At 37.3% G+C, this 27514-nt stretch overlaps 1 protein-coding gene across 4 annotated transcripts in view; it reads right to left on the bottom strand.

The window, feature by feature from the left end:
- KANSL1 (KAT8 regulatory NSL complex subunit 1) overlaps positions 1-27514 on the bottom strand; it is a 167436-nt gene that overhangs the window by 36433 nt on the left and 103489 nt on the right. For all 4 annotated transcript variants that reach the window (XM_018065300.1, XM_018065302.1, XM_018065301.1 and 1 more), the window contains 2 exons: positions 17521-17662; positions 6315-6419 (listed from right to left, as the gene is read on the bottom strand). In XM_018065300.1, the coding sequence (XP_017920789.1) occupies positions 6315-6419; positions 17521-17662 (247 nt within the window). The remainder of the gene's footprint in view (positions 1-6314; positions 6420-17520; positions 17663-27514) is intronic.

Raw genomic sequence — 27514 nt, forward strand, 5'->3', positions numbered from 1 at the left:
GTTGATTCCCTATACATTTACTGTTGTACCTTGAACAATTAATTATATTAGTCAATGACACCAAAATCATGGTACATTTGGCTCACGTACTCATTGCTTTAAAAGTCACACTGATTTCCTCTTGGAAAGTATGTGTAAGAGTTGTACTTTGGCCACCTGATGTAAAGAGCTGATTCATTGGAAAAGACCCAGATGTTGGCAAGATGGAGAGCAGGAGGAAAAGGAGGTGACAGAGGATAAGATGGTTGAATGGCATCACCAACTCAATGGACATGAGTGTGAGCAAACAACGGGCGATAGTGAAGGACAGGGAGACCTGGCCTGCTGCAGTCCATGGGGTCACAAAGAGTCAGACATGACTTAGCGACTGAACAACAGCAAGTTGCAAAGATGTCTGTATCTTCTGACAAAGTATTTTACTCCCTCTTAAAGTCTATCTTAAAGAAATAACAAAATGTCCCCCAAAATTTTATACATAAAGGCAGTCACTGCAATGATATGGATCAATAACCTAAATACTCAACACCTGAGGCATAGTTATAAAATGTGGTATACAAAATAAGAATATTGAAAATATCATAAGGGTTAAATCCAAAATATTTTTAATACAATTGTGGTGACTAAAAATGTAAGTACACAAAAAACGACAAGGTAAAAATAGTGTTGCAGAGGCAGAATAAGACGAATACTGAAGTTTTCTTTATATTTAGATAATATTTGTTTAAAAACAGAGAGAGACAGAGATAAACCCAAATATCCTCCTGAATGCTAGTGAGGATTTACTATTCAGGGAACACCTCAAAAGGCCCAAACAAATATTAACATTATGGTATGACAAAGAACAAACGATTTAAAAATTCAGTCTGGTGTTAACTAGCAGATGGTAACTCCAGCCATGTTACAGCTTTCCTAGATTTCAAAAGTTCTGCTTTAGATGAAAAAGTTGCCTGCCAATGTGAAAATGCTATGACTATGAACTTTCTGGTACTGATCTGAAGAATCTGTCAACTTTATATTCACTTAAAACAATAGCTTTTAGCATTAAATTACAACAGAGATCTGGTTTATATATCTACATGTTTTCACAAAGTCTCACGTTTAAGTAATAGGTTGACCTTCCATTTGATTAAGATTTACTTTCTAGAGATTATGGAGAACTAACCACCAACCAAGACACCTGTCAAGACAAAATGTTGCCATTCTTTAACAAAAATCTCATTTCCAAACAAGTTTACCTTTCGTAGCTAATTAACCTATTGTTTTTCATGACTACAGATGTATAGTAAATTTAAAGGGCATTAATCTTCAATGTGCATTTTATTGTTTTTCTTAGACAAACCTGAATTTTCCTGGGGGTAATTCAGTCCTCAAATTAAAACAGAAGTCAACAGGCAAAACATTATTTAGCACAGAAACGTTAGTCAATGATACAGAAGCACACAGCAATTAAGAGCAAGAAAGTCAGAGAAGAAATGTGCTTGGATTTCAGGGTCAACCATGTAAGTAAGCGCTGAATATTTAGAAGGGATCTGCTTAGAAACCCTGGGATATTCTACGTGTAATCACCCTCAAGTCCAAAAGCAGGGCACTGGGGCAACTAGGTTCATCATCCATTCTCAAATTCAAAGAGCTTAAAATATTAACCCCAATCCTCTAATAGTGTTTCATCTAGAAAAATACAACTCACAGTCACATGTAATTTTACTTAGTGCTTCTTAAATGCATTCACATTGCCTTAAGAAAAAGTGAACACCCCTTATCTTGCAGATCAAAAGGCTTCAAAGACAGGGTAGAGAATTATTAACAAACACGTCACAAATATTAAATCCACACACTAACATAAGCTTGACTGTTACTATTGCAGTGGTTTACATCATTAGTATTTTCAGGACACTAAAGCATGAATCAGATACTTGTCATCCAATGGGAAAGTGTAAACAGGAGTTGTTACAGAGCTTCTTTCAAGCTTCATGTGATGTTCAGATACACTCTGATGGTACACGCATCTGATGCCAGGAGAGCAGAAAACCTGAATGCTATACAGAGCACTTCTGTAAACCCCCTTTTTCTAAAGGAGAGCCCCAGGAGATTACCTTTTGGGGCTATCTTAGAGTTAAAGGTAGCAAGGAGGGTTACTGAAGTGATTTTTCCCCGACTGAAAGGGTCAGATGTACGGCATGAAATGATTAGCACAGCAGTGAGATTCCATTTTGTTATTCCTATAAAAACAGGCATCTGTTTGATTCATTGCTCTATCCTCTTGGCCGGAACAATTAAGTGTGACAAGGAGTCCTTAAAGAAAAACTAGATTAAATTAAGGTTTATTGGGGGTAGGTTTTTCTGGGGTCTGAGAACTCATGTCCACTAAATTTCTTTTACTAAAAGGCAGAGAAAGTAAAAGCGTAAAAAAATCAAAAGGCACACAACTTAAAAACACACACTAAACCTCTAGATGATGCAAGACATATGTATATGCATCTTTTCTTTAGTCATTTAAGTAATGCCATACCATCATTTGCTTGAAATACCATTTTTCTTTGTCTAGAAAAATTAACAGTTCTGTTCTGGTTTGTTATTGCTTTCTGACAAACGTTATCAAAATGGAAAGAAAAGGCTACTTGGATATAGAGAATTCAACTTTCATTCTCAGGTTAAAATGCTCTCCATCTCAAATGATACCCAGCATAGTTTTGCTTAAAATAAACAAAATATTGTTGGTCCACAAAGAATATACCAGTCATTTTCACAAACTAGCACCATGGTCAAAAATTGTGCTAAAATGAAAATGGAACTTTCCACCAAGCTACTTACCGAGGCTTCAACTTCTGTATATGTAAAATGTGACTATGTGTCTCACTTTCCTGTCTCTATTATGAGGTTAAAATATAAACTATAATTATATTAAAACAACCTTGAACTATCCATTTTTAAAAATTAAAATAGCATAATACAACTCCAAAGACTATTAATCTAATATTTATATTTACCAACACTGTTGAAAATCTTTCTACTGAACAGTAAGAATTTATAAGACTGTTTTTGCAATTACTTATTTATCCACAGCCCAATATGCACTAGTGGTAAAGAATCCACCTGCCAATGAAGGAACCATAAGAGATACAAGCTTTGACCTGGGTCAGGAGACCTTCAATCTGGAAGGGCATTGCAACCCACTGCAGTATTCTTGCCTGGAGAACCCCATGGACAGAGGAGCCTGGTGAGCAACAACTCCATGGTCTGTACCCACCAGGCTTCTCTGTCCATGGGTTTTTTCAGGCAGGAATACAGGAGTGAGCTGCCATTTCCTCATCCAGGGGATCTTCCCAACCCAGGGACCAAGCCTGAGTCTTCTGCACTGGTAGGCAGACTCTTTACCACTGAGCCACGTGGGAAACCCCATGCCTCTCAAAATCCTCACAGAGCCAATGCACCCTTCATTGTCCCTGGTTGACTACAAAACTTCAAGGAAAAGAACCTTGTTCCTGTGTTACCAATGGTAGGAAGATTACACCTTGCATGTTTAAAAAGAAAAAGTAACAGTTTATACTTTTGCATGCTTCACTTCTGGGAAAGGTTCACCTGGTAACCCCATCAATTCTACAGTAAGGAAAGGATAAAAGAATGAGACTTATTTTGCAAACAGAAGCAAACAAACAATGACTGCATTGTCAAAAGCCACAGAAGCAATCCTTTTGGTAGAACAAATAAAAAACTCAAACCTAGTCTTTTAAAATATATATACCCAGTAATTAGCTTTCCTGTAAGAAAGGAGACATAAGGAAATACACATGCATCTGCTCATCTGTGCAGCAGAAATATAGGAAGGAAGGATAGTGCAAAAACGAGTGACACTGGGAGGAGGCTGGAACACAGTGGGAACAGGTGGAAACAGGAACAGGGCTGCAGCTTTTGCAAGCTTTAATGCTCGCACTGCAGTATGTTTCACAAACGCAACAACTAACAGAGACCAACTCCTGTGTGTGGGCAACAAGAAATCAAACACTACAGTAACAAAGCAACCTAGCTGTATTTCAAAATAATTGCATCCTCATACTGAAGGGTGTGAAGAGGAAAAGAACTAACATAAGTATAACTTCTGGAAATAGTTATTTTGACTGTATATCACTGAGCTAATGTACTGTATACAATATTGTACTCTAGTTAGTAAAGATATTTCTCACAGGAGTATAAGATGGCAATTCTGAAACTACTTTATATGGTACTGCTGCTGCTGCTAAGTCGCTTTAGTCGTGTCCAACTCTGTGCGACCCCATAGACGGGAGCCCACCAGGCTCCCCCGTCCCTGGGATTCTCCAGGCAAGAACACTGGAGTGGGTTGCCATTGCCTTCTCCAATGCATGAAAGTGAAAAGTGCAAGTTAAGTCGCTCAGTCGTGTCCGACTCTTCGCGACCCCATGGACTGCAGCCCACCAGGCTCCTCCATCCATGGGACTTATATGGTACTAGGACTGAACAAATAAGTATCAGTAAGGAAGGACAAAGAGACAGGTGTTCGATTGGTATGGTAAGAAAGGAGGAAGGGATTGGTATTAGATTGGTATTAGTATAAACTCATGGTTTTGACTGCATATACAGATGGGTAGATAACAAAATATATATGCGTGTTTGATGTATTTCCTAGCTATATTGAGAAGTCTCAGATAGAAGCAAAGACACCAAGTAGCAGTGAGCATACAAGTATCCAGACTGTAGTCTCAAACATCTGGTCTCCAATAAAAAAGAACCAGGGCTGGAATAAGTACAATACAAGATGAGTCCAGGATATTTCTGGATGGATTAAGTGAATACTTAAAATACAAGGAGGGCACATTGAAAGGACATGGGCACCAATCTGAAAAGAGGTCCCAATGCCAAAAGCTGAAACACTTGGAAGTGAATAATGAACAACAGTAGTAGTTAATAATCCATAAAATAAAATTAACAACCATAAAAACATTTCTGAAATAAACAACTGAGTAACCAACTAAATAAACAAATGAGGGAGGAAAGACAGCTCTTCCTAGCAGAATTCCAATGAACCAATGTGGAAAACAGAAAATCACCATTTAGTCAATACCACAGTAATGACCACTGCAGTAATTTTGCAGGTAAAATCTACCAGTGGATGATAAAACTGTGGATTAAAATAAGCAACAGAAAAACGCACAGCGTTCCTCCACGACATAGTCGTTAATTATAAAGGAAAAAATACCAATTTACTGGCATGTTATCGCCTTAACCAAGTGAAAAAGCTACCAACCACCATCAGGTACCCCTAATATGGTATAGCAAGAAAGGGACAGTATCACTTCTATGATATTACTGCAGGGGGGGAAAAAAAAAAAGGGCATAACCTTTAATGGGAAAATATCTGGTGACTCCAATCTAAGCAACATTACACAAAATAACCTACCAGCACGGTTGTGTCAAGGTCATGAAAGACAAAAACTGAGGTGTTCTCACACACTGGCTGAGATGTAACAACTATACGGAATAGGGGGTTTTGGACCAATTGGGGGTGGGGGCGGCGCGCACATGCACTAAGTGAGAAAATGAGTGAAAGGGGAATAAAGCCTGTAGTCTGTATGAATGTTAATTCCTGGTTTTGACACTGAACAATCGCTATGCAAGCTGTTAACACTAGGAGAAGCTGGGTGAAGAAACAGTATGCAGGGACCCTGCACTGCTTCTGCAACTTTTCTGTTAAGTCTAAACTCAATTTCATTCATATATATACCTATTTGTTTTCCTTAGATTAAATAAAAAACAAGACATGGGGAAAACTTTAAAAATGAAAGAAATAAGAAGTGGTCTTGGAATTCAGAAGGAAAAATTAATTTTGGTGTTGGGAGAAATAGAAAAAGGGAAGGAATCATTAAGATGGAGGTTTGACCTAGGCTCTAAAGATACAAAAGATTATGAAAAAACAATGGCTTCATCCTCACTACAGAATTAAAGGGATAATTCAGACAGCATTTTCAACATGTTTGTAAGTTACATTTCCAGTTACCTGAGTTGTCAAAGGCATCAGAGCCGCACGGTCTCCTAATTTCCAGTAATGTTGCATAATGTCGTACCTGCTCTGGCTGCACTGTCTTGAGAGTTCGAAGCTGCTTTTAAAATTTTAAAGTCGGCTACACAACTGCATGAGGGACCCTGTGCTGCCCTTTCAGGAATTCAGAGTTTAAGTTATAAAAGGTGATACAGTCACCCTCCTTCAGCCACTGTAAAGATCCTTATTACAGAGAATAAACTGTGCTGAAGCTATACCCCGAATTCTCACTCATTTCCCCCTTTCTGTCTTTTATACTTACCAATTTATCATTCCCATGATCTGTCTTCACCTCAGAACTAAGTGGAAGAAGTAAGTCTGTTGTTGTGTGCTCTGGGGGAGGTGCCTCTCCAAGAACTATCAACCCCTGCAGGGCAGAGAGAAAAACAGCTTAAGTGGTGTAAGTTACAAATTTAACTGGAGTTAATATCAAGAGTTAGGGGCAGGGGATTCATTTATCAGAGGCCCTTCCTTTATCCTGTGGTTCTGAAACAAAACAGACCACCAGCACAGCTCTGTTCTCCCAAGACTGACTTCAACAAAAGCCTAGCAGTTGCCATGAGTAAGGCCTAAGACTCAAACCCAAGCTTCCCCTTTCTTCCAAATGAATGTTCGAACCGGCACGGTTTGTACCATCTTTCCAGATCTGGAGTCTTTTTGAGAATATGGTATCTTATCCTATATCACCAACTAGACTATACCATATTAACAGCAGCAATGCAGTTTTTCTGGTTAACTTGATCACAAATGTGGCTAAAGGATGACAGAACTAGAAGTACTACAATGATGAGCTAAACCAACAATATTTGAGCAACCACATCCAATGGGTGAAACAAAGGTGTAACAGTCTCTACAGTAAGTGTATTAGAAACCAAGAACTTAAAAAGTTGTTCCAAACACACATTTCTCACAAGCGTAAGTATCACTCTAGATTAGGTTATTGCTTCACAATTTCAAGTTCAAATTTTACATTCATCCCAGATAATAATAAATATAAAAATAAATTTTAAATGATTCCATAAATCCTCTCCATAGCTGGCATGGGCCCAGCTTGGTTTTAAAGGCAGAAGTTATTTGGTTGGTGCAAAAGTAATTGCTGTTTTATGCATTGTTGAACTTTGCCATTTGATACTGGAAAACATTCTTAAAATACATGTGGTTACATTATACATCATTTTAATGTGCATTTCTCACTTTATGTTTTCTTGCTAATGACTTATCACTTGCTGTTTATTTTATATTTATTTTAGGCTACAGAAATGATTTTAGGTAAAAAGCAAATTCAACTTATTCAAGTTCAAAATGGGTTGTAAAGCAGCAAAGACAACTTGCAACATCAGCAACGCATCTGGCCCAGGAACTACTAATTAAAGCACAGTGCAGTGATAGTTCAAGAAGTTTTGCAAAGGAAAGCTTTGAAGATGAGAAGCATAGTGGTCAGTCATCGGAAGGTGACAACGACCAACTGAGAGGATCATCGAACCTGATCCTCTTAGGACTATATGAGAAGTTGGCAAAGCACTCAACATCGACCATTCAGCATTTGAAGGAAACTGGAGAGGTGAAAAGTCTCGTGAGTGCCTCATGAGCTAACTGAAAATTTAAAAAAATCATCATTTTTGAAATGTCATCTTCTCTTATTCTACGCAACAAGAAAAACATTTCTTGATTTGACTGTGATGTGTGACAAAAAGTGGGTTTTATATGACAACTGGTGACGACCAGTTCAGTGGCTGGACCAAGAAGCAGCTCCAAAGCACTTCCCAAAGCCAAACTTGCACCAAAAAAAGGTCATGGTCACTGTTCGGTGGTCTGCTGCCCAACTGATCCACTACACTTTCTGAATCCCAGTGACACCATTACACCGAGAAGTATGCTCAGCAAATCGAAGAAATGTAATGAAAACTGCCATGCCTGAAGCTAGCACTGGTCAACAGAATGGGCCCAGTTGCACATGGCACAACCAACGCTTCAGAAGTTGAACGAAATGGGCTACAAAAGTTTTGCCTCATCTGCCATATTCACCACGTGACTTCTTGCCAACCAAGTACCACTTCTTCAAGCATCTCAACAACGTTTTGCAGGGAAAATGTTTCCACAACCAGCAGGAGGCAGAAAATGCTTTCTAAGAGTTCACTGAATCCTGAAACACGGGTTTTTACGATACAGCAAGAAACTTATTTCTCATTGGCAAAAATGTGTTGATTGTAATGGTTCCTATTTTGAGTAATAAAGATGTGTTTAAGCCTAGTTATAATGATTTAAAATTCATGCTTTGAAACCCACAATTACTTTTGTACCAACCAAACAGCTTAGTTTGAAAAACAAACAAAACACAAATGAACCTTCCATGAATGCACGCAGAGGCAGGCAAAATCAGGTTATGACACTGTATAACAGAGACTGGATTACAAGAGACCAGTGGAAAGTTTGCATTAGAATCACTTGGAGGAAACCTTCCTCAACTATAGCTGCCCAGATCCAACATCAAATCAACCAAGAGTCTCTGGGGTAAGGAGCTGGTTATTCTGTTTTTAAAAAGCTTCCCTGTAAGTCCTAGTGCAAGCTCTGAACTGAAAAATACTAGACTCAATCATTTGACTCAGCATCAGAATCTCCTAGAGAACTTCCTAAAATACAGATTTCAGGGCCTGAAGGTTTTGACTGTATCAAGTGGAGCTCCTCAGGTCATTATGGCATAGGCTCTTGTGAGCCAATGAACCAGATGATCCTGTCCCTGGGGTTTTTCCTAACACAGAAGTCTCTATGAAATAGAGGTAGACAATGGCGAGAGTTGGAGGGATGGGGTGTTGGTTAGCCTATAAAGAACAATGGAATTTTACCTCAGCTTGAAAGGAAAACAGAACCCCCAGCCCCCATCTCCAGTAAGAGAAACAACAGTTCTCTATTCTGGAATAAGACTATACCTAGCCTATATAGAATATGGGGTACAGACTCCTCAGAAAGAGGGAGAGGTTATTAATAAAGCAAGAAATATTGGCTCTAGCCTTAAATGGGGTTTCTCTGGTTAAAGACTTCTCCTGCAAAATATTTTCTTGTTTTAATCACAAGCATAAAATAGACTTCACAAACTTTACCATTTCAAAGTAAAAGCTGTTTGTAAAACAAACAAAAAAAAAAAGCAGCTATTTTTATTTTGCACAACATTCCCTTCTCAAAATACAGCATTCAACATCTTTGCTGCTTAAAAGCCCAAACCACCTCCCCATTTCCTATATAAAGCTAGCCCAAACTCATCTTGGTATTTAAAGTCCTCCATAATCTGTCCCTACCTTATTTAGCTAGCTCCAGCTACCTTCACAGTTGGACACTAACCACATTATCTCCTAGAAAATGTCTGAATATATACGAAGTTGTTGGTGTTGAGAGGCGGGGGTTATTACAAAGTAGTAATACCCATCACTGCCTGTTCTTATGTCTTTGTTCATGCCCATTTCTGCCTTTTTCTTGCATTTATCTATCCAAAATGCCATGTATCCTTTCAAAGAGCCTGTCAAAGCCAAGTCTCACCTCCTTCCAAGAATTGTCTCTGGTTAACCAAACCCGTTATTTTCTTTATCCACACTGCCAGACTTTTTAAAGCTTCATGATTTTATCTTTACATCCTGTATATTTAAATCTCATTTCCGGAGCAGAACCTTAGGCCAAATTATCTATTTCATTTATTGTTGCCTCAGCTCGCTGTTTAAATGTTAACTAATTGATAAGATCTTCGAAGACTTAGATAACATACAAATATTTTCGTATCTCCCATATTCCCTAGCAGAGTTATACACCAAGAAAGAAAATGGACAATAATTTTTTTGAGTTTTAAGTTAAAAACTTTCCCCCATTTAGTGAGAAAATATTAAATTATTAACTAAAGCTAGGAGCCTAAATGAATCTATTAGATATAAAGTTACATCATAAATTTTTCTTAGGTGAGAAGGTAAGTCAAGATAAAACAGACAATATTTTTCAAAGGGAAATTCTTTTCCCTTAAACTACCCAATCATTTCCAAAAAGCATCTGAGAGACTACAAAGACATCCTCCTGTGAAAGCTTTAAAAATCCTAGAAGGGACCATTTATTCTCCATCAAATTTTAGAGACCCAGGGAGGATGCAGGTTGAAGGTCATGTCAATAGGCCAAGGCAAGGCAGAACTAGGGATACAAGCTGGATTAGTTAGATCCAGCAGAGACATTACTTTGCCAACAAAGGTCTGTCTAGTCAAAGCTATGGTTTTTCCAGTAGTCATGTACGGGTGTGAGAACTGGACCATAAAGAAGGCTGAACGCTAAGGAATTGATGCTTTTGATCTGTGGTGTTGGAGAAGACTCTTGAGAGTCCTTGGACTGTGAGGAGATCAAACCAGCCAAGCCTAAAGGAAAATCAGTCTTGAATATTCATTGGAAGGACTGATGATGAAGTTTCAATACTTTGGCCACCTGATATGAAGAGTCAACTCATTAGAAACGACCCTGATATTGGGAAAGACTGAAGACAGGAAGAGGAAGGGATGACAAGAGGATAAGATGGTTGGATGGCATCACTGACTCAATGGACCTGAGTCTGAATGAGCTCTGAGAGATGGTGAAGGACAGGGAAGCCTGGAGTGCTGCAGTCCATGAGGTCCCAAAGAGTCGGACATGACTGAGTGGCTGAACAACAAAGTTAGAATCAGTTACTCTTTGTTCTTTCATTCATTCAAATCAAGCCATCATTTCTCCATTCATCAACATTCTTTAGGTGCTGGGGGTACAGGAAGAAAGACATATCCTTCTCCCCATGCCCACCCCTGCCCAAACTTATCTCTCAAAGAGCTTAGAATTCTAATACTAGGACAAAGACAACCAACAATATATGAGTAAGTAAAATTTACATAGCCTACTGGTGGTGTTTAGTCGCTAAGTCCTGACTCTTGTGACCCCAGGGACTGTATATAGCCTGCACACGGGATTTCTCAGACAAGAATACTGGAGCAGGTTGTGATTTCCTTCTCCAGGCATTCTTCCCCATCTAGGGATCAAACATGCATCTCCTGCACTTGCAGGGAGATTCCTTACCAATGAGCCACCAGGGAAGCCGATTCACATAGCCTATTAGAAAGTGTTAAAATGCTAAAAAACTAAAGAATAGTGAAGTTTAAGGACTATAAGGAATTTTGTATGCCTGAAGTAAAATGAAAGAGTGGAGTTTATGAGTTTAGCTTAAGTTAGAAGAGTAAGAGGGGGTGGGGTGGTGCAGGGCCTTCAGAGTATTTCAGCTTTTACATTCTGATGGTAAATCACTGGAGTTTCAAGCAGAAGTGGGAAATGATCTGACTTACAGTTTAAAAGGATCAATTTGCTGCGGTGCTGACACAAAGATGAGTGGACAGGAAACAGAAGCAGCAAGAACAACTGCTTAGACCAAAGTGATTGGATTTCGGATACATATATTTGAAGACAGAATCAATCAGTTATGCAAATATGATTCCTGGGATGGGATGGAAGGGAGTCGGAGACTCATTCAAGGTTTCCAGCCTCTGCCACAACAGTAGAGCTCCTATCTGTTGAGAAGTGTTTTCAATGCACATTAGTTTTAATCAAAACTATTTCTGTAAATATGTACTCAAGTGCTATGCTGATGTAGATACCATTCATATATGCATTCTTTGTCCGACCACCAAATATACGTTATGTTCATTATAGCAAACAAAACCAACCGTTAAATCTTTACACTGTACCTCAAACCAAAAAAGATAAAGCAACTGAAAGGAAGATGGGTGAATAAAAGGTATACAAATAGCTAAAATCTTTTCACTCAGTGAAATAAATGAATAAATGAAATAAATAATGAAATAAATTTCATTCAGACATTTATTGAATGTCTACAATGTGTTGGGTGGTGTGAAACCCTAAGAATAAGAAAATAAATAAAATACATACCACTCATAAGGAGTTTACCTTCATCTACCTCAGACAGGTAGGCAAAGTATTACAATGCCAGTGCTCAAACAGAAGCTTATAGAAGATGACATGAGAGTAGAAAAATGGTAGAGTCCAAGAGAGAGACTGACTGAAACAAGGTCTACATGATTATCTAAGTTTTCCTAAAATAGACTTGATACAGTTAATAACCATGAAAGGAAAGGTCACTGTGAGCCAAGAAAAATCCATGAAGTTCCACTCCACACCTCTCATGACAACCTGAAGCTGGGATTCCCTAGCATTCAAGGTTTACACTGGGTAAATATTACATGGCTGGGCCATCAGCCATGAGTGGCAATAACCTCGACACTATTGCACTCTAAGGCCAAGGTGAAAAGTCCAGGAGAATCTCCCCACCCTTTACCACCACTCCCTAAGTCAGAATCAGGACCATGCCTGGATCATTTAGACCTACAAAACTCCTACAAAGGACAAAAGAAATCGGGAAGGCTCATGGTAGTATGGAGTCCTAACAGATCGCTGCAAATTATTCCTCTGTGGAAATACAAGTCTATCCTACATTTAAAAATGGCGGGGGGGGGGGGGAGGAAGTAAAATTGAAAAAGAAAGAAATGGTAGCAGAAACTGTGCTAAGCCTGATTACAAAACAGGGCAAAGGCAAGCAAGCAAAAAGGAAAGAAAAGAACATACTAATTTGTTTAGACAAAAAAAAAAAAAAAAAAACAAAAACAAAAAACTCACAAAACCAAAACACCTCTTCATCTGTAAACAAAATTAAGATGCAATTTCACATACTTACTTTCCTGCCCACCTTAGATCAGTGGGTACACTGTAGACCACCTCCACAAGATTGTCTTGGGCTATGTAAAGATCATCCTGGGCTATGTAGGCAAGACACGGCTAACCACAAGGTCTTAGAACTCCATTAAGATGCAACTGCAACTATTTTACATCAATTCTGAAGAGAAGTATTCCAAGTTATTCCCATTCAGCAGCTTATCTATCATAAGTTTCATAGTTCTTCCACCTCTCATTCCCAATTAACACTTTCATCCTTAGCAAGGCTGTGGAATCTGACAGATCAGTCAAAAGAAGTTAAAAAAAAGATAATATTTTGTACTAGATGTGAATGTTGAAGACTGTGTGTTAAGAGAAAGAAGTCTCCCTTACCAATAGAATCCTCTTGTTCCCTTGTGCGTTCACCTTCTTCAATAAATATGCTTAAGAGACATGATGAAAAGGATACAACAGCAGAACGCATTAGACAGGAAATGTTTTGGGGTCAGATAAATTTAGAGCCCTGAGTTCAAATTTAGCTCTGTTTCGTACAAGCCTGTAAGCTGTTGCTTTCTGCGTTAAGTAACACACATGAATGTACTTCTATATAGTATGCACTCATGGTACAGACGCTATTTTCCTTTCTCATTCTAATATATGGGAGTATCTTTTTAAAAAAATAAAAGCTGATTGAATGTGCAAGTTAAGACATAACAGTATGAAGAAGAGTACAGAGGAGCTCCTAGTAACTGTACCCACTCTCCAAAGAGCAGCAGGAATCACTATTCTCAAAGAGACTAATAATTACCAGCCTGGAAGGCAATACCTAACTTTTGATGGAAGAGAAAACTGACACTCATCCAGTAGTTCTCAAATACTTTCTTTTCTGGAATAGGTCACTTTAAGGAAATTAACATGCTAAAGAGTAAATCCAAAAAGAAAATCTCACCCACCAGTTCCCCATCCAAAGACAAACTATAACTGTACAGCTGACCACCAAACCTAGATTTTGTGAAAATGCCTGTACAACTCTGGCTAACTTTGGAGAATGGGGAAGGAGAACACCAATCTCTTTACTAGAACACAGGAGTTTAAAAAAATCTCCCATTCCAGTAACTTGTAAAATAGTCAAGCATTTAAGGCAAGTGCTAATTTGAACGACAGAGTCAGAATCTCAAATCTCAGCTCTGTACTCATTCAGTTGTATGACTATGAACAAACCACTTGATCTCTTTGACCCTTTATCTTTAAATTTGTGAATAACAGCAAAATGTTTAGTACAATGTTCAGCACATAGTAAATGTTCAAACTTCTGTCACTATAGTGATACATGAAGATCAGATGCAAGTTAATTATCTTTGGGGAAAATTCTAGTGCTTGCCCCCTAAAATCTGTCACCTAGAACCTATGAATGTGACCTGATTTGGAAACAGGCTCTTTGCAAATATCATCAGGCTAATGAAGATAAAGAGGAACAAAGAACCGTTTAGTATGGGCCCTAAATCCCAACTTGATTGGTTTCCTTTTAAGAGGGAAATGTGGAGACACAGACACACTAAGAGAGAAGATGGAGGAAGAAATTGGAGTGATGCAGCTATAAACAAGAGGAACACCAAAGACTGCCAGCAACCACCAGAAGCCTGTGAAAAGCCAAGGAAATTTTTTCTCTCAGATCTTCAAAAAGAGCAGAGTCCTGCCTACATCTTGATTTAATTCTAGCCTCCAGAACTCTGAGAAAATAAATGTCTGTTGTTTTAAGTTTACCATCCAATTTGTGCAACCTTGTATGGCAGCCCCAGGAAATGAACACATTTGTTTCCAAAAGACATCATATAAATATTTAATAAAGCTGTAAATTTTCCTGATATATTATTTCAATTATCGTTCTACTTTTATTCTTCCTGTCAGCATTTTTAAGACTAGTAGCCATACATCTTTTTTGTAGACAAAAAAAAAAATGTACTATAATCTAGAATGTCTTGTTATAAACCATGAAACTAAGGCTAGTATGTGTTTAGTGACTTTTCTTCCCAAGGTTAGGACAGCTAAGTCAAGCTAAGTCAGAACTAGAATCAAAAATGGTATACCAAGTCCAGGCCTGGTGTAATAACATTATACCCTGAATGATTAAAAAAAACCCCATGGATAATCAATATATACACAAAACTTCCAATTAATCACTTTCCAGATATTCAGAGATAGCTAAGACTTTTGAAATAGATTGAGGGCAAAAGGAGAAGGGGGCAACAGATGATGAGATGGTTGGATAGCACCACTGACTCAATGGACACAGATTTGAGCTCTGGGAAATAGAGAAGGCCAGGGAAGCCAAGCATGCTGCAGTCCATGGGAATGCAAAGAGTCGGACACGACTTAGCAACTGAACAACAAGAAGACGACTTTTGATAATTTCACAAAACTGCTGTCATTACTACTGAGTTATGAGCTAAAGAATAAAGCAGGAACCAAAAGTGAGAATCCTTCCCACACAGGTAGTAAGACTGTAAACTGAGGCACACTGCCAAAGTACTTCTCTGAAGTATGCATCAAAAACAGAAGTATCCATGCTGTGACTCTGGTAAAGATACTTATTATGGCAACAAAGGTCCATCTAGTCAAGGCTATGGTTTTTCCAGTGGTCATGTATGGATGTGAGAGTTGGACTATAAAGAAAGCTGAGCGCTGAAGAATTGATGCTTTTGAACTGTGGTGTTGGAGAAGACTCTTGAGAGTCCCTTGGACTGCAAGGAGATCCAACCAGTCCATCCTAAAGGCAATCAGTCCTGAATATTCATTGGAAGGACTGATGCTGAAGTTGAAACTCCAATGCTTTGGCCACCTGATGCGAAGAACTGACTCATTTGAAAAGACCCTGAAGCTGGGAAAAATTGAAGGCAGGAGGAGAAGGGGATGACAGAGGATGAGATGGTTGGATGGCATTACCAACCCGAAGGACAAGAGTTTGAGTAGGTGCCGGGAGTTGGTAATGGAGCCTTCACTACCCTGATGGACAGGGAAGCCTGGTGTGCTGCAGTTCATTGGGTCGCAAAGAGTTGCACACACTGAGCAACTGAACTGTAACATAACGGTGCCACTTACAATCAATAGCATCTTTGAGTTTACTAATAGTTTTATAATGAGGATCATATATAAACACATAATACATATAGTTGTATACAAATATAATAGATAGAGCAGCAAATATGACTGACTCCTATTCTCATAATCTCAGTTTTTACTAAGAGACTCCAGTTCTCAAATATGAAAATTCTCACTTAATTACTGGCTATAAAAGTCTTGATACAGACACTGACGAGGTGTCCCTAACTGAGCAAGAATGTTTTTCTCTTCAGGATAGGCATATTCAGCCATCTCCTAGATATATAAATATATATATATATATATATATATATATATATAATCACCATTCCAGCTGGTATTCTGCAAATCTCACTTAATTTTCTTTGTGAAAAGAGCTAAGGAAAGCATAACATTTACTAACTCTGTGAATATTTTAAGGCGTAATTCTTCATTTGCTCTAATTTTTAAAGTTAGTCAGGAATTTAACATGTTCCCTATCCTAGGGGAACCTATTTTTATTATTATTATTTAAAAAAAGGTTAAATCTTCTGGACTCTGCCTTCAATTATATTATGTTCCAATGAACTTTTGGAGAATTACATGTAACTCTATCTGGGGAAGAAACTCAAAGAACACTCCAGTATAATGTTTAGAATAAAAGCTTATATAATATATTAGGGAGGCTGCAGAACTTTTACTTCAAATCCTCACTCTTTTGTTCATCTTGGTAGCTAGTCACCCTTTAACTTTTGGCCTACTAATTAGTTTAATGCATGCAGTTCACAACTGCAGTATGTGGCAGTTTTCTTAAGGCTTTGACCAGCACTAAGGCGGGACAAGAAAGTGTCATGATACTTATTTTTAGGAGCAGAAGATGCTTCATCTAGACCCACATGTTCAGTTAGGGAGTTCACTGCATCAAGCTAATACCAAAAGTACCTTGCAAGAAATTCAGCACCAAGAGAGGAGGATTTTTATTTGTCCCTGTGTTGCCACTAAGGAGAACAGTGTTGGTACACAGGAGGCACTCAACTATTTGCTGAATGGATTTCTCTTCCATGTACATCGATCCCCCAGTCAAACCCCAAATAAGCAGAGGACATTTTTATAACTTGATTTTTCAGGAGAAAAATTATACAAACATCACTGTTAAAGACAAAAGCAGTATGATAAGAGTCAATCCACCACAAGCAGGACAAGGAAAAAATGAAATCACCAGAGTCTAATCTTGCCTGAATTATCTTTCAGAAAAAAATCCATTTTTTCCTCAAGAAAGTAATGGAAGCTAAGCAGCAAAACAGAAACACATTTAAGTTAAAAAAAAAAAAAAAAGACGAAAACCCTCAGTCATCACCACTTTTTCATATACATAACAATTATGCAGGTATGGTCAATGGCTTACCTTAAATCGTGCCCACCCTCCTTTTAATTGTTCCCTGTTAGCCTAGATATACAAAATGTTTTGTTCTAAACCCATATTCTAATCTAACATTATATTCTAACAGTGTTGTCTGCATTATGCTAAGTAACACCAGGCTCTTAAACAAATTAAACAGCTACATCAGATCATATTAAATCATTCTCTTTGACATAGTTAAGAGTTATTTAGGGATGGAGAAAAGGGGATAATGACAGTTTTTAGCTGGGCTGAAAAAGACCAGACACTTATCCCTTACCTTATTAGCACGTATCTGTTTGTAAATATCTGTTTGCTGCCGAATCCGATATTCCAGGTCAGAAACATGAGCCTGAAGCCAGTTCCAGCGGCTGACAATAGCTGCTCGGTCTGCAGCCCATCTCCACTCTGACCTGCGCCTCCTAAAAGGAAATAAACTGAGTGAAATCCAAGAGTAGCAGTAGCATTCATGCTAAATGGGACTGGGAAGGTTTTAACATCTAAATGCCTTTATACAAACCAACTTGAGTGTCAAGAAAAACTCAGTACTATGTGTATATATGTCACAGGCCACGTGGAGAATAAAACTCTTTGCATATAGATACATCCCAAATTAACTAGCTGAAACTGCCTTCCAAGTATCCTGATCTGACGGCAAACAATTTTTGTGAATTTTCAAAATTTCTCAGGAGACAGAAATATTTTCTACTTCAAGACATATACAAGACATATAAAGAATAAAGATTACAGATCTACACAGAAAATCCAAGACACCACCAATTATAAAACTAACCAAGGCGTCAGCAAAGTTGCGGAGTAAAGATCAACATACCCAAATTAACAGTGTTTCCAAAAGTCAACAAGTAGAAAATGCTCACTTTTTAAAAAAGCACTACTTACAACACTAACTTTATATACCAAATATCTTTGCATAGAATGTAATAAAACCAAGAGACCTACTTAAAAAGTGAGATAGATTTTTAAAGATAACAATTTTCATATCTATTTATAGAGTCAAATAAGCTCCAATCAAATTCCCCATAGGGCTTTTTGTTTTTTCTCTTTCTTTGACTGGCCACATGGCTTATCAGATTTTAGTTCCGCAATCAGGGGTTGAATTTGGGCCCTTGGCAGGGAGAGTGAAAAGTCCTAACCACTGGATTACCAAGGAATTACCCCTCTCCCGAGGTTTTTAATGGAAGCTTACAAACATTCATTCAAAAATTCACATTAGGGGGGGGAAAAAAAAAAGGACCGGCACTAGAGAAATTCTAAAGAAAATATGATGAACATTCACATTGCAGATGTAAGATAAAGCTATGATGATTAAGGCAGTCTAGAAAGACAAAAAGACAGTGGGACAGAATACAGGACTCCTAAACTTAGAACTGGCTACATGTAAGAGATGGGCAGTCAGAACAGTGAGGAAAGAATGAATTATTCAATAAATGGCATCGAGATGCCAGCTCTTTACATGAAAAAATACATGAAAAAAATAAAATTACTTCCTTTCTTTATGATATAATTCCCTAGTTTTGGAATTCCTAAATCCAGAAAGCTGAACGTAACAAGATTATCTTTGAAACTTCAGAGCAGGGAAGAATTTCTTAAATCTCTTAAAAAAAATTGAGCTAACTTTCAACAAACTGCATAAGATTTAATAAAGTTAAAGGCAAGCAACTGGTTGGCAGAAGATATCTGCAACATACAAAACTAAAAATAAAATGACAGAATATATAACAGAACTCCAACAAAGAGGTTTAAGAAGACAATCTAACAAAAGATGAATATATTAAAAATTTGCATAAGAGAAATCCCAATGGCCAATAAATACATAAAAATATGCCATGTCTTATTAGATTTTGGTTAAAATATTGGATATATTAAGACATCATTTCAAACCCAGATTGGAAAACCCAAGTGTTGGTAGATGTGGAAAACAGTAATTCATATACTGCCAACAACAATAAAAACCAGCACCACCATTTTTAAAGAGTAATCTGGAAATATCTGGCTAGGGGGAAAATGTGTATACTCAGCCATTGTGAAATTCTACTTCTGACAATATAACCTGCTCATCTGCATAAAGAAATAGGTTCATGGCAATAGTTTGTAACAACGAAAAATTAGTTACAATTTAATTTGCTAAAATAGGGAAAGAGATAAACTAATTTACTCCTTTAAGGGATTTTTCTATAGTAACAGAAACTAATTAACTAGAGCTATCTGTATCAATCTGACTGTATCTCAGAAGACAATGCTGAATGGAAAAATATAAAAACTAATAATAAACAAAATAAGTACTTTTATAGATACAAGCAATTAAGGAATTTAATGGAATATTGTTTATCAATTTAATTATAACTATATGTATTGACACAACTAAATCTCAACAATGTGGAATGGAAAAACTATATAAAAACTAAACACAACAAACAAAACCCAAGCAAACAAACAGACAAAAAGCAACTAAAAGATCCCTCATACCACAAGGAAGACTGAAGATCCTGAGTGCCCCAACTAAGACCCGCACAGCCCAACCCTCCCCCGCCACCAAGACAAAAGATGAATGAAACACAATTATAAGACTTGTTACCAATACATAAATAGTAAATGCATAAAAACATGTACAGTGCTGATAAACAGTGAATTCAGGATCAGAGTCCTCCTTAGCCTTGGGAAGGGGAAAAGGTAAGTTAGATTTTAGCTGTATCTGTTATGTAAGGTTCAACTTCTCTTTAAAAACTAAAAATCTGATAGAAAACAGCAACTTTAATATGAGAGGAAGTACCTGGCATCTGGTATACTCTGTAACCAAAATATTTTATGATCTTCCACAAAATTCTATTTCAAGAAAGTAGTAGTCATACTGCCCTTAGCCCCATCTCCAATCAGGTTATACATACTCATTACCAAAACATTTTAAGTGACTCTAAGTGAACTTTAACACAGTCCACTGGTAGAGTGAAATAGGCATTTTACAATTCCCTAATCTTGATGGAATAAGCACAAGATCTAGAGATCCTTTCTTCTTTAGTACAATCATCTGGCTCAATGTTGGCTGTAGGTCTAGTTCTAGCCCAAATTCAGAAAAAGAACCTCAAGACGTCAAGTGCAACCTCTGGATCATTCTCGCACTACAAAATGTTCCCCCTTCACTAAAGAAGTAAAACTAGTCAACCTTCATGTCCTATTTCCAGCTTTCACTACTCTTCAAGGTTTATAACCTTCCTATCTTGTAAAATCTCTTGGTTTCACAGGTTCATTCCTGAAGCTGCCACAGTACCAATCCCCACCATCCACCACCACTGGGATACTCCAGGTAACCTCCTCAGCTACCACTCCTAACATGAACCACATAATACTATTCTTAAATAAAATCTCAACTCTCATTTCTTCCTGTCACTCTTATGTGTAAGAAACCAGTTTTTATCTGCTTCTTTACAAATCCTAAGTCTTCAAGAAAACAAAGTAGAAGGGGAGTCAAATACCATAAAAGGCAGCACTTCGAAGCCAAAGAGTGTTTAGTAAAATTCACAAAACATCCACTTAATGACAGGTTTATTGTCAGACAAATGTATTTTAACAATTGACAGTGGCTAGCCCAAGTAATACTCTAACATTGAAAACCAAAGCGGGGAAAGATGATTTCTTGGCTAATTTACAGCACTTCTTCCTTAGTCACCCCTGGTGGACAAATAATCCTGGCAGTCTTGCCCAAGGATCCTGAACTCAGCTCAGAAGCCTTCTCACCAAAGTGTTCCAACAGCAAGCACTCTGAATTGGCAGGAAAGAGGAAATTTATTATTACTGAATTTTGACACATCTTAAACAAAAGAATTTTTTTTTCCTCTTCTTTCTTGTTTGAGGTCAAGGAAACAGTAAGAAGGAAATGAAAACACTTTAACTATGTGAAAACTTAAAAATACAAAAGGAAAATAAAATTCCTTAAAACATTTCAGTTCCTAAGAACTCTGGTGGATAAACACTTTTTTTCCCAAATATTAAGGAATAGCCCCTTTCAATTTTCTTATTGTCAAAATGAACAGCCTGATAAATATTATTCTAAATACTAGTGCAAAACCTAATTACTGATTTTTTTTTTGGAAGCCTAATAAGCTAATTAAAGACAGGCAGTGTTAAGGGAGGACCACAACCCCCAATTATGAACATGTTTCAATTCTACAAATACATTTGTCATATGACAGTTTCTAACCAGATAAAATTTTCAGTAGGAAGTTGTCATGTAATTAATGAACAATGGAAAACCCCACCTTAAGTGTCCAAAATACCAGCAACATGGCCAGAAATCTGAATTGTTAACAAAGGTGGGAGGTGTACAGTTAGCAAGCCTGAGGTGAGCTGTGAAGATGTTACGACACTCCAATGGCAAATCAGAACACAAAGCATAGTGTAAGAATAACAGCTTCAAGCAGAGTTTATGTATTTTTTTCCTTAACAAAAACAACATGCTACAGAAATTCAGTTTATCAGAGGCAGAAGTAGATTTCATCCCTAATATTCAAAATGTAAATTATTACTCTTAATAATTTACAGCTCGAAACGAGAGACAGTGATTTAAAAGCAGGGTCATGCTTTAAAAATAACATGTCACTAAGACTGCAGAGAGATACTTATGTAAATATAATGATGAACTGGTTTCTACTGTTGTCATTATCAATAATGAAGGAAAAAAAATGTGGATTCCAACACTGAGAAGTCTTTTAACTCTTTCCTGTTGCTTACTCTGTGCTAACAATTAGTAAATCCTGTTTCTGTGCAGGATGCGAGGATGCCTTCTAAGGTGCTTTCTGTGAACTGTTATCTCACTTTGTACCAAAATACTTTGTCTACATGTACTGGACTACCACCTGAGTGGGAAGTCATTTTAACTAAAATTTTGTTCCTTGATTTTATTAAACAGTTTACTGGTAAATTTCCTTTGCCTACATGTGTGGGATAAAGATCCATTAAACTTTTACACAATGAATTGCTTTTTGGGGTCCCTAAACATGGAAAGATACAATACCAAGAACTGCTTCTGTAATATCACACGACTAATAAACATTGCCAGCTATGTTACCAGTGTTTATTTGTATAATAGTGTATGTTCTATAAATAGATTTATTTTTTAGCTATGTGAAGCTATATAGCTTTAATAGTTATTGTTTTTTTTTAAACAGGGTTAGAGTATTGTCACACATTGAGAACTTAAGATGCTCTATGGGAATCTAACAATAATTATTTACTTGAACAAAAAAAATCATTTCCTCTAAGAAAGCTCTGGTATTTGTAAACAACTGAAAGCTAAATAGTGGAAAGTACTAGAAAATTTAGAGTTCAAGTTACATGTTGGTCAACAGAGAAAACAAGAAAGGGATTAATTTTTGTTTTTGACTCTCTAAAATCCTCTTGAATGATAATGTTAATGGTGATATTTTATTAGGAGAGGACAAACAGATCAATATGGGGACGCTGATGTAAGGAGATTAAACTTTTCTTAGGGGATGACAGAGGACAAGATGGCTGGATGGCATCACTGACTCAATGGACATGAGTTTGAGCAAACTCTGGGAGATGGTGATGGACAGGGAGGCCTGGTGTGCTGCAGTCCATAAGATTACAAAGAGTCAGACATGACTGAGCAACTAGACAAGACAAGAAATGTAAAAACTAAGTTTATCCACTGAATCTTCAAAGGTGTCAATGATTAAGACCTTTTTTTTTCTTTTACTACACCTTAAGAATAACTTACCTTAGTTCTACCACTAAGAAAAGCAACACAGAAAGCAATTTCTACTCACACAGAGAAAAGACTGCCAACTGACTATAAAAGAGATTACTAATACAACTCTTTGTAACTGATAAACCCCATTTCACTGCCTACAGTGCTGCCACAGACAGCAGTGGCAGATACGGCACTGCCTTTTTACTCAAAGATAAACTGCAGTAAAAGCTGATTTATCTAAAAGTAATACTGAAGTTCGGCACTGACCCATGTCAAACACCTGACCTAGCTAAGTCACCTAGTTCTAGTCCAGGATGGGAAACCTTTAAGTCCAGTAGAACAGTGGTGGTGGATTATACTTTTCCCTGATCTGGAAATGTAACAAAATAAAAGTAAAACGATTATCCACAGCAAGTTACACAGTACCATGTTCTACCAAAAACTATTCAACAGTTACGTGCTACTTCCACAAGTGCAAAATTTCTGAAACACCGACATTCTGAAGTCTCTAGGTTCTTTAGATGACTTATAAAACCAATAAAACAGACTACGTGAAATTGAGATCATCATCGAACGTCAGAGCATACAGCTGCTAGATTCACAGTATCCAGGGTAAGGCTTAGGGTCAATACAGGAAAGAACAGAAAATCTTAACATTACTAAGAGTAGCATAAAAAAATGTGTATATAAGTATTAACTACCAAGCTCAAGAGCGATGTGAAAAGAACCGAAGGAAGAGCAGGAAGATAGGTTTAAGCCAAGTTCTCATTTTTATTTACTTTGTATGATCCTAGACATGTGTAAATTGACCTCTAGAAATAATAGCAACGTCAGCCTCACAGGATGTGGTATTCACAAAATGATATAATCTTAACTGTAAAGTACAATACGTATATCAGAAAAGAACAATTATTAAATAAATATAAACTTTGGATTTTAATTCCGTATCATAAAAGGTACAAAAGAGGACAAGAGATAAAGTCTCTTAAGAGGCATACATAATCAGGAAATAGGTGTTTTCAATTAGCAGTAGAATTCTGAGTGTCTTGAGTGTTGGGTTCAAAGACACCTAAAGCAGTTCTACTCTAAATATAAAATCCAGAGTAGTTCACTAAAACTGACACTGTATTCAGTCAGAACTTCAATGACATTATCCCTGTGGCCCCAAATTTACAGAGATGAGGGAAATAAAGTTGAGCGGGGGCCAGGAAGGAGAACCAAACTGTCTAGTGTCAAACATCCCACATTTTAGCCATAAAACTCATAGATGAGAATGGGTTAAGACACTGTGGCTGTCACTCTAGGTTATATCAGCTTTCTAGAGCTGTTCTGTAGCAATAGGAAGTAAATGTTCCAGAGCCAACTCATCCTGGTAAGATTCGGGGTTGAACACTTGACCCTTCTGTCTCACTGCTTAAGTCAGATTACCTCTGAAACTGAAATAAGATTTGTGTATTTTGGCATATTATTTCAGCCAAGCTTTCAATCCATCAGGAACTCTTTCTCCCTTCTCCCCTCCATTTAACAAATACTTAAGACCTACTATTTTATTTACCAGGGATTATACTAGGTGCTGGGGACACAATACAACAAACAAAAATGCTGACTCAGAGCTTAATGGGGAAGACAAATGTTAACAATTAATCATGCAAAACGTGAGATAAGAGACAATAACTATGACATCAGATTTAGACTGGGAGATCTGGAAAATTTCTCTGTGGGATAAACAACCTGAGCGCCAAAGAGTAAGTTAGGACTTGAATAAGCAATCTTGCTGAGGTTAGGGGTAGAGGTTATGGAGAGATACAGAAGACCGTGAATGAGGACTGTGGTATGTCTTAGAAGAAGAAACAACTTGTCTACAGGTAATGGAGCTGCAGCCCTGACAGTGAAGGAGGAAAATGCACTGGAGTCGACACTGGATACAGGCAGGTAGGGTCAAATCCCATAGGACCCTAATCCATGTTATACTATGAAACAGTATAAACAATCCTGACCTTGGTCCATGTTCTTTATCTTGGAACTCCTATTTTAAATGAAAAACATTTTAATACTAGCTAAGGGATAATGAACTCCCATATAACCATCAACTAGCTTAAACTATCAACTCTTGGCCAATCTTACCACATCCAAACCATCTATCTATCCCTCCTCCTTACAGACGGATTTTGAAGCCAATTCTCACGATCAGATCATTACATCTGGCACATGTTTTTATGTGTCTCCAAAAGGTAAACTCACTTTACATATATTAAAAAAAAATTCCTCAATGTCAAATATCTAGTAGTTATTCAAATTTCCTGGTCAGCCCAAATCAAAGTCAAGTAAGATCCACACACTGTGTTTGGTTAAAACACCTCAAATTTTAAGTTTTCCTCTTTTTTCCCCCCCTCACAATTTATTTGTGGAAGAAACAGAGCTATCTGTCCTTTAGAATTTCCCATGTTTGTGAATTCTGCTGATTGTACTCTTGTCACAAAGCCCACACCTTTAAACTTTGTAAACTGACGCCTCTAAACAACCTACAATTTGTTATTTATTATTCTGTAGATCAGCAGATAAATTATTTGTACATTCAATTTCTTCATGTTTAAGACTGAGATATATGCTTAAAAAAAAACCACACCCAACCTTTAAAGAATTATATAAGGTACTTCAAACTGCTCTCAATGTCCACCTGTCAGACTCTTTATTAAACATGATAACATATACACAATATATAACCTGCCAGGCACAATAAAAGAAAGAAACATAATAATTCTCCAACAGACTCTCAGCAGCCCTTAGGCCACTGTGTTTGTTCTGTGGGAGACTATAACCAGGAAATACCTATTAACATCTTTTATTCCTAAAAACCACCTCCCTCTTGGAGTCTTTCCTGCTGATCTGTATCTCACAATTCATTACTTTGTATTCTTCACGCTTAGTGCGGTCCCCTTATTTTGTTACTAATGTAATATTTCCAAGTCAGGCCTTATATATGATTGATCTTCAACTAGATTATCCATGCCTTCTTATAGGCACTACTTACTGTGTGCTTTAGCTGCTCATTAATCTTCAATGTTATCTCTATCTATGTATTATAATTTGTGAATAAGGAATTCTCAGGAAATATTAAAAAATGAGACTTATTTTGGCTCTGCTTAATTTTCAAACTCAAAAACACCTAAATTAAGTCTGAAAGACCTGAATGCCTGAGACACACTTAAGTATTCTAATGGAGAAAAATAAAGCCTTACAAAGGATGGAAATGGTTTACAGTTCTTTGTGGCTGGTCGAGAACTGGACATTGAACTGGAGGATGAAGATTCAGAACAAAACAGTGGCTTAGTTACTATGCCTTTTTTAGAGTGTAGGAATCTGCTGTTTCTAGAAGAAAGGAAAATGACAAAGTCACTACTGAAAAGATCTCAGCTATTAAAGTAACTGCTAATCCAGAATGGCTTCTCCAGAGTGAACCAGTCAAGTTTCTGTCCACTGTACGGCCTAGAGAAGCCATCGCTTTATAAAAGTGATTTCCATTTAGAATCTTCCAATAATCAAACTGAGGCTAGAATATTCAAATTGTGTATGAATACTAATTTCTCCTATGAAAATTCTAAATAGTTAAATAATCCCATTCACTCAAAAGCCATAAAGTGTAAAGAGTATTAATAGTAAATTGCTATTATTTGATCTAGCTCACTCACCAAAGCAAGAGACTGACTAGGATCACACCTTACAACTTGAAGTACCTATTACAAGCAGCATGGGACTTAGAAGCTTCTCATAACAGCACACTACTCCTCAGCTTGGGTTCCTTAAAGCAGAGTCAACAGTAGAGTTTGGACAAGGAAGTAGCAGGTGACGGAGGGTATCAGCATTTGTTATTCCACAGGGAGAACTTGTTTCTGGCCATCTCTAGAACGATCAAAAACTCTTACAGAGAAACGTTTTCTTCTCACTTTAAAAATAAAATACAGTTTTACAAGGACCAGGACCTATGATCCTTGTCCTTCCAACAGATAAAAACCAGTGTAACCTTAGAGTGAAGCTAACCCCTTTCTCCTTTGGTGCCAGATCTCAGAAACCACTCTGGCTAGTCTCTTTTGCCAGAGGGAGACATGAAATTACAGTCCACACTCTTACTCTAAACCCACACAGACCAGGAAAAATAAAGCTATATTACAAAGCTATATTCTTAATAACAACTATACACAACCTGAATGGATGCTTACAGAGGGTCCTGTGAATGTTCTGGATGCTTTTAAAACAGTAAAACAGAATTCACACATCATCTCCACATTACCATGCTCTTTCATACCATTTACTAATAGTTAGAATCTTAAATTATATGATACAAGATATTGTATCTCAAAGTTTTCTTGGCATCTTTTGAACATTTTCCCCTATGAACTTGAAAATTACTGTCAAAGTTCTTGTTTACTACATAGTATATAAACACACTCTCCACCCCACCTCCCACAAAACCTGTAGGAAAGCATTTTAATGACCTAGTGAGCCCTCAGAGATCAAACTAGCTTGCAGTGCAGAATGACTGAAGACC

This window comes from Capra hircus, chromosome 19 (genome assembly GCF_001704415.2).
Source record: "Capra hircus breed San Clemente chromosome 19, ASM170441v1, whole genome shotgun sequence".
In the NCBI taxonomy this organism is placed as follows: domain Eukaryota; kingdom Metazoa; phylum Chordata; class Mammalia; order Artiodactyla; family Bovidae; genus Capra; species Capra hircus.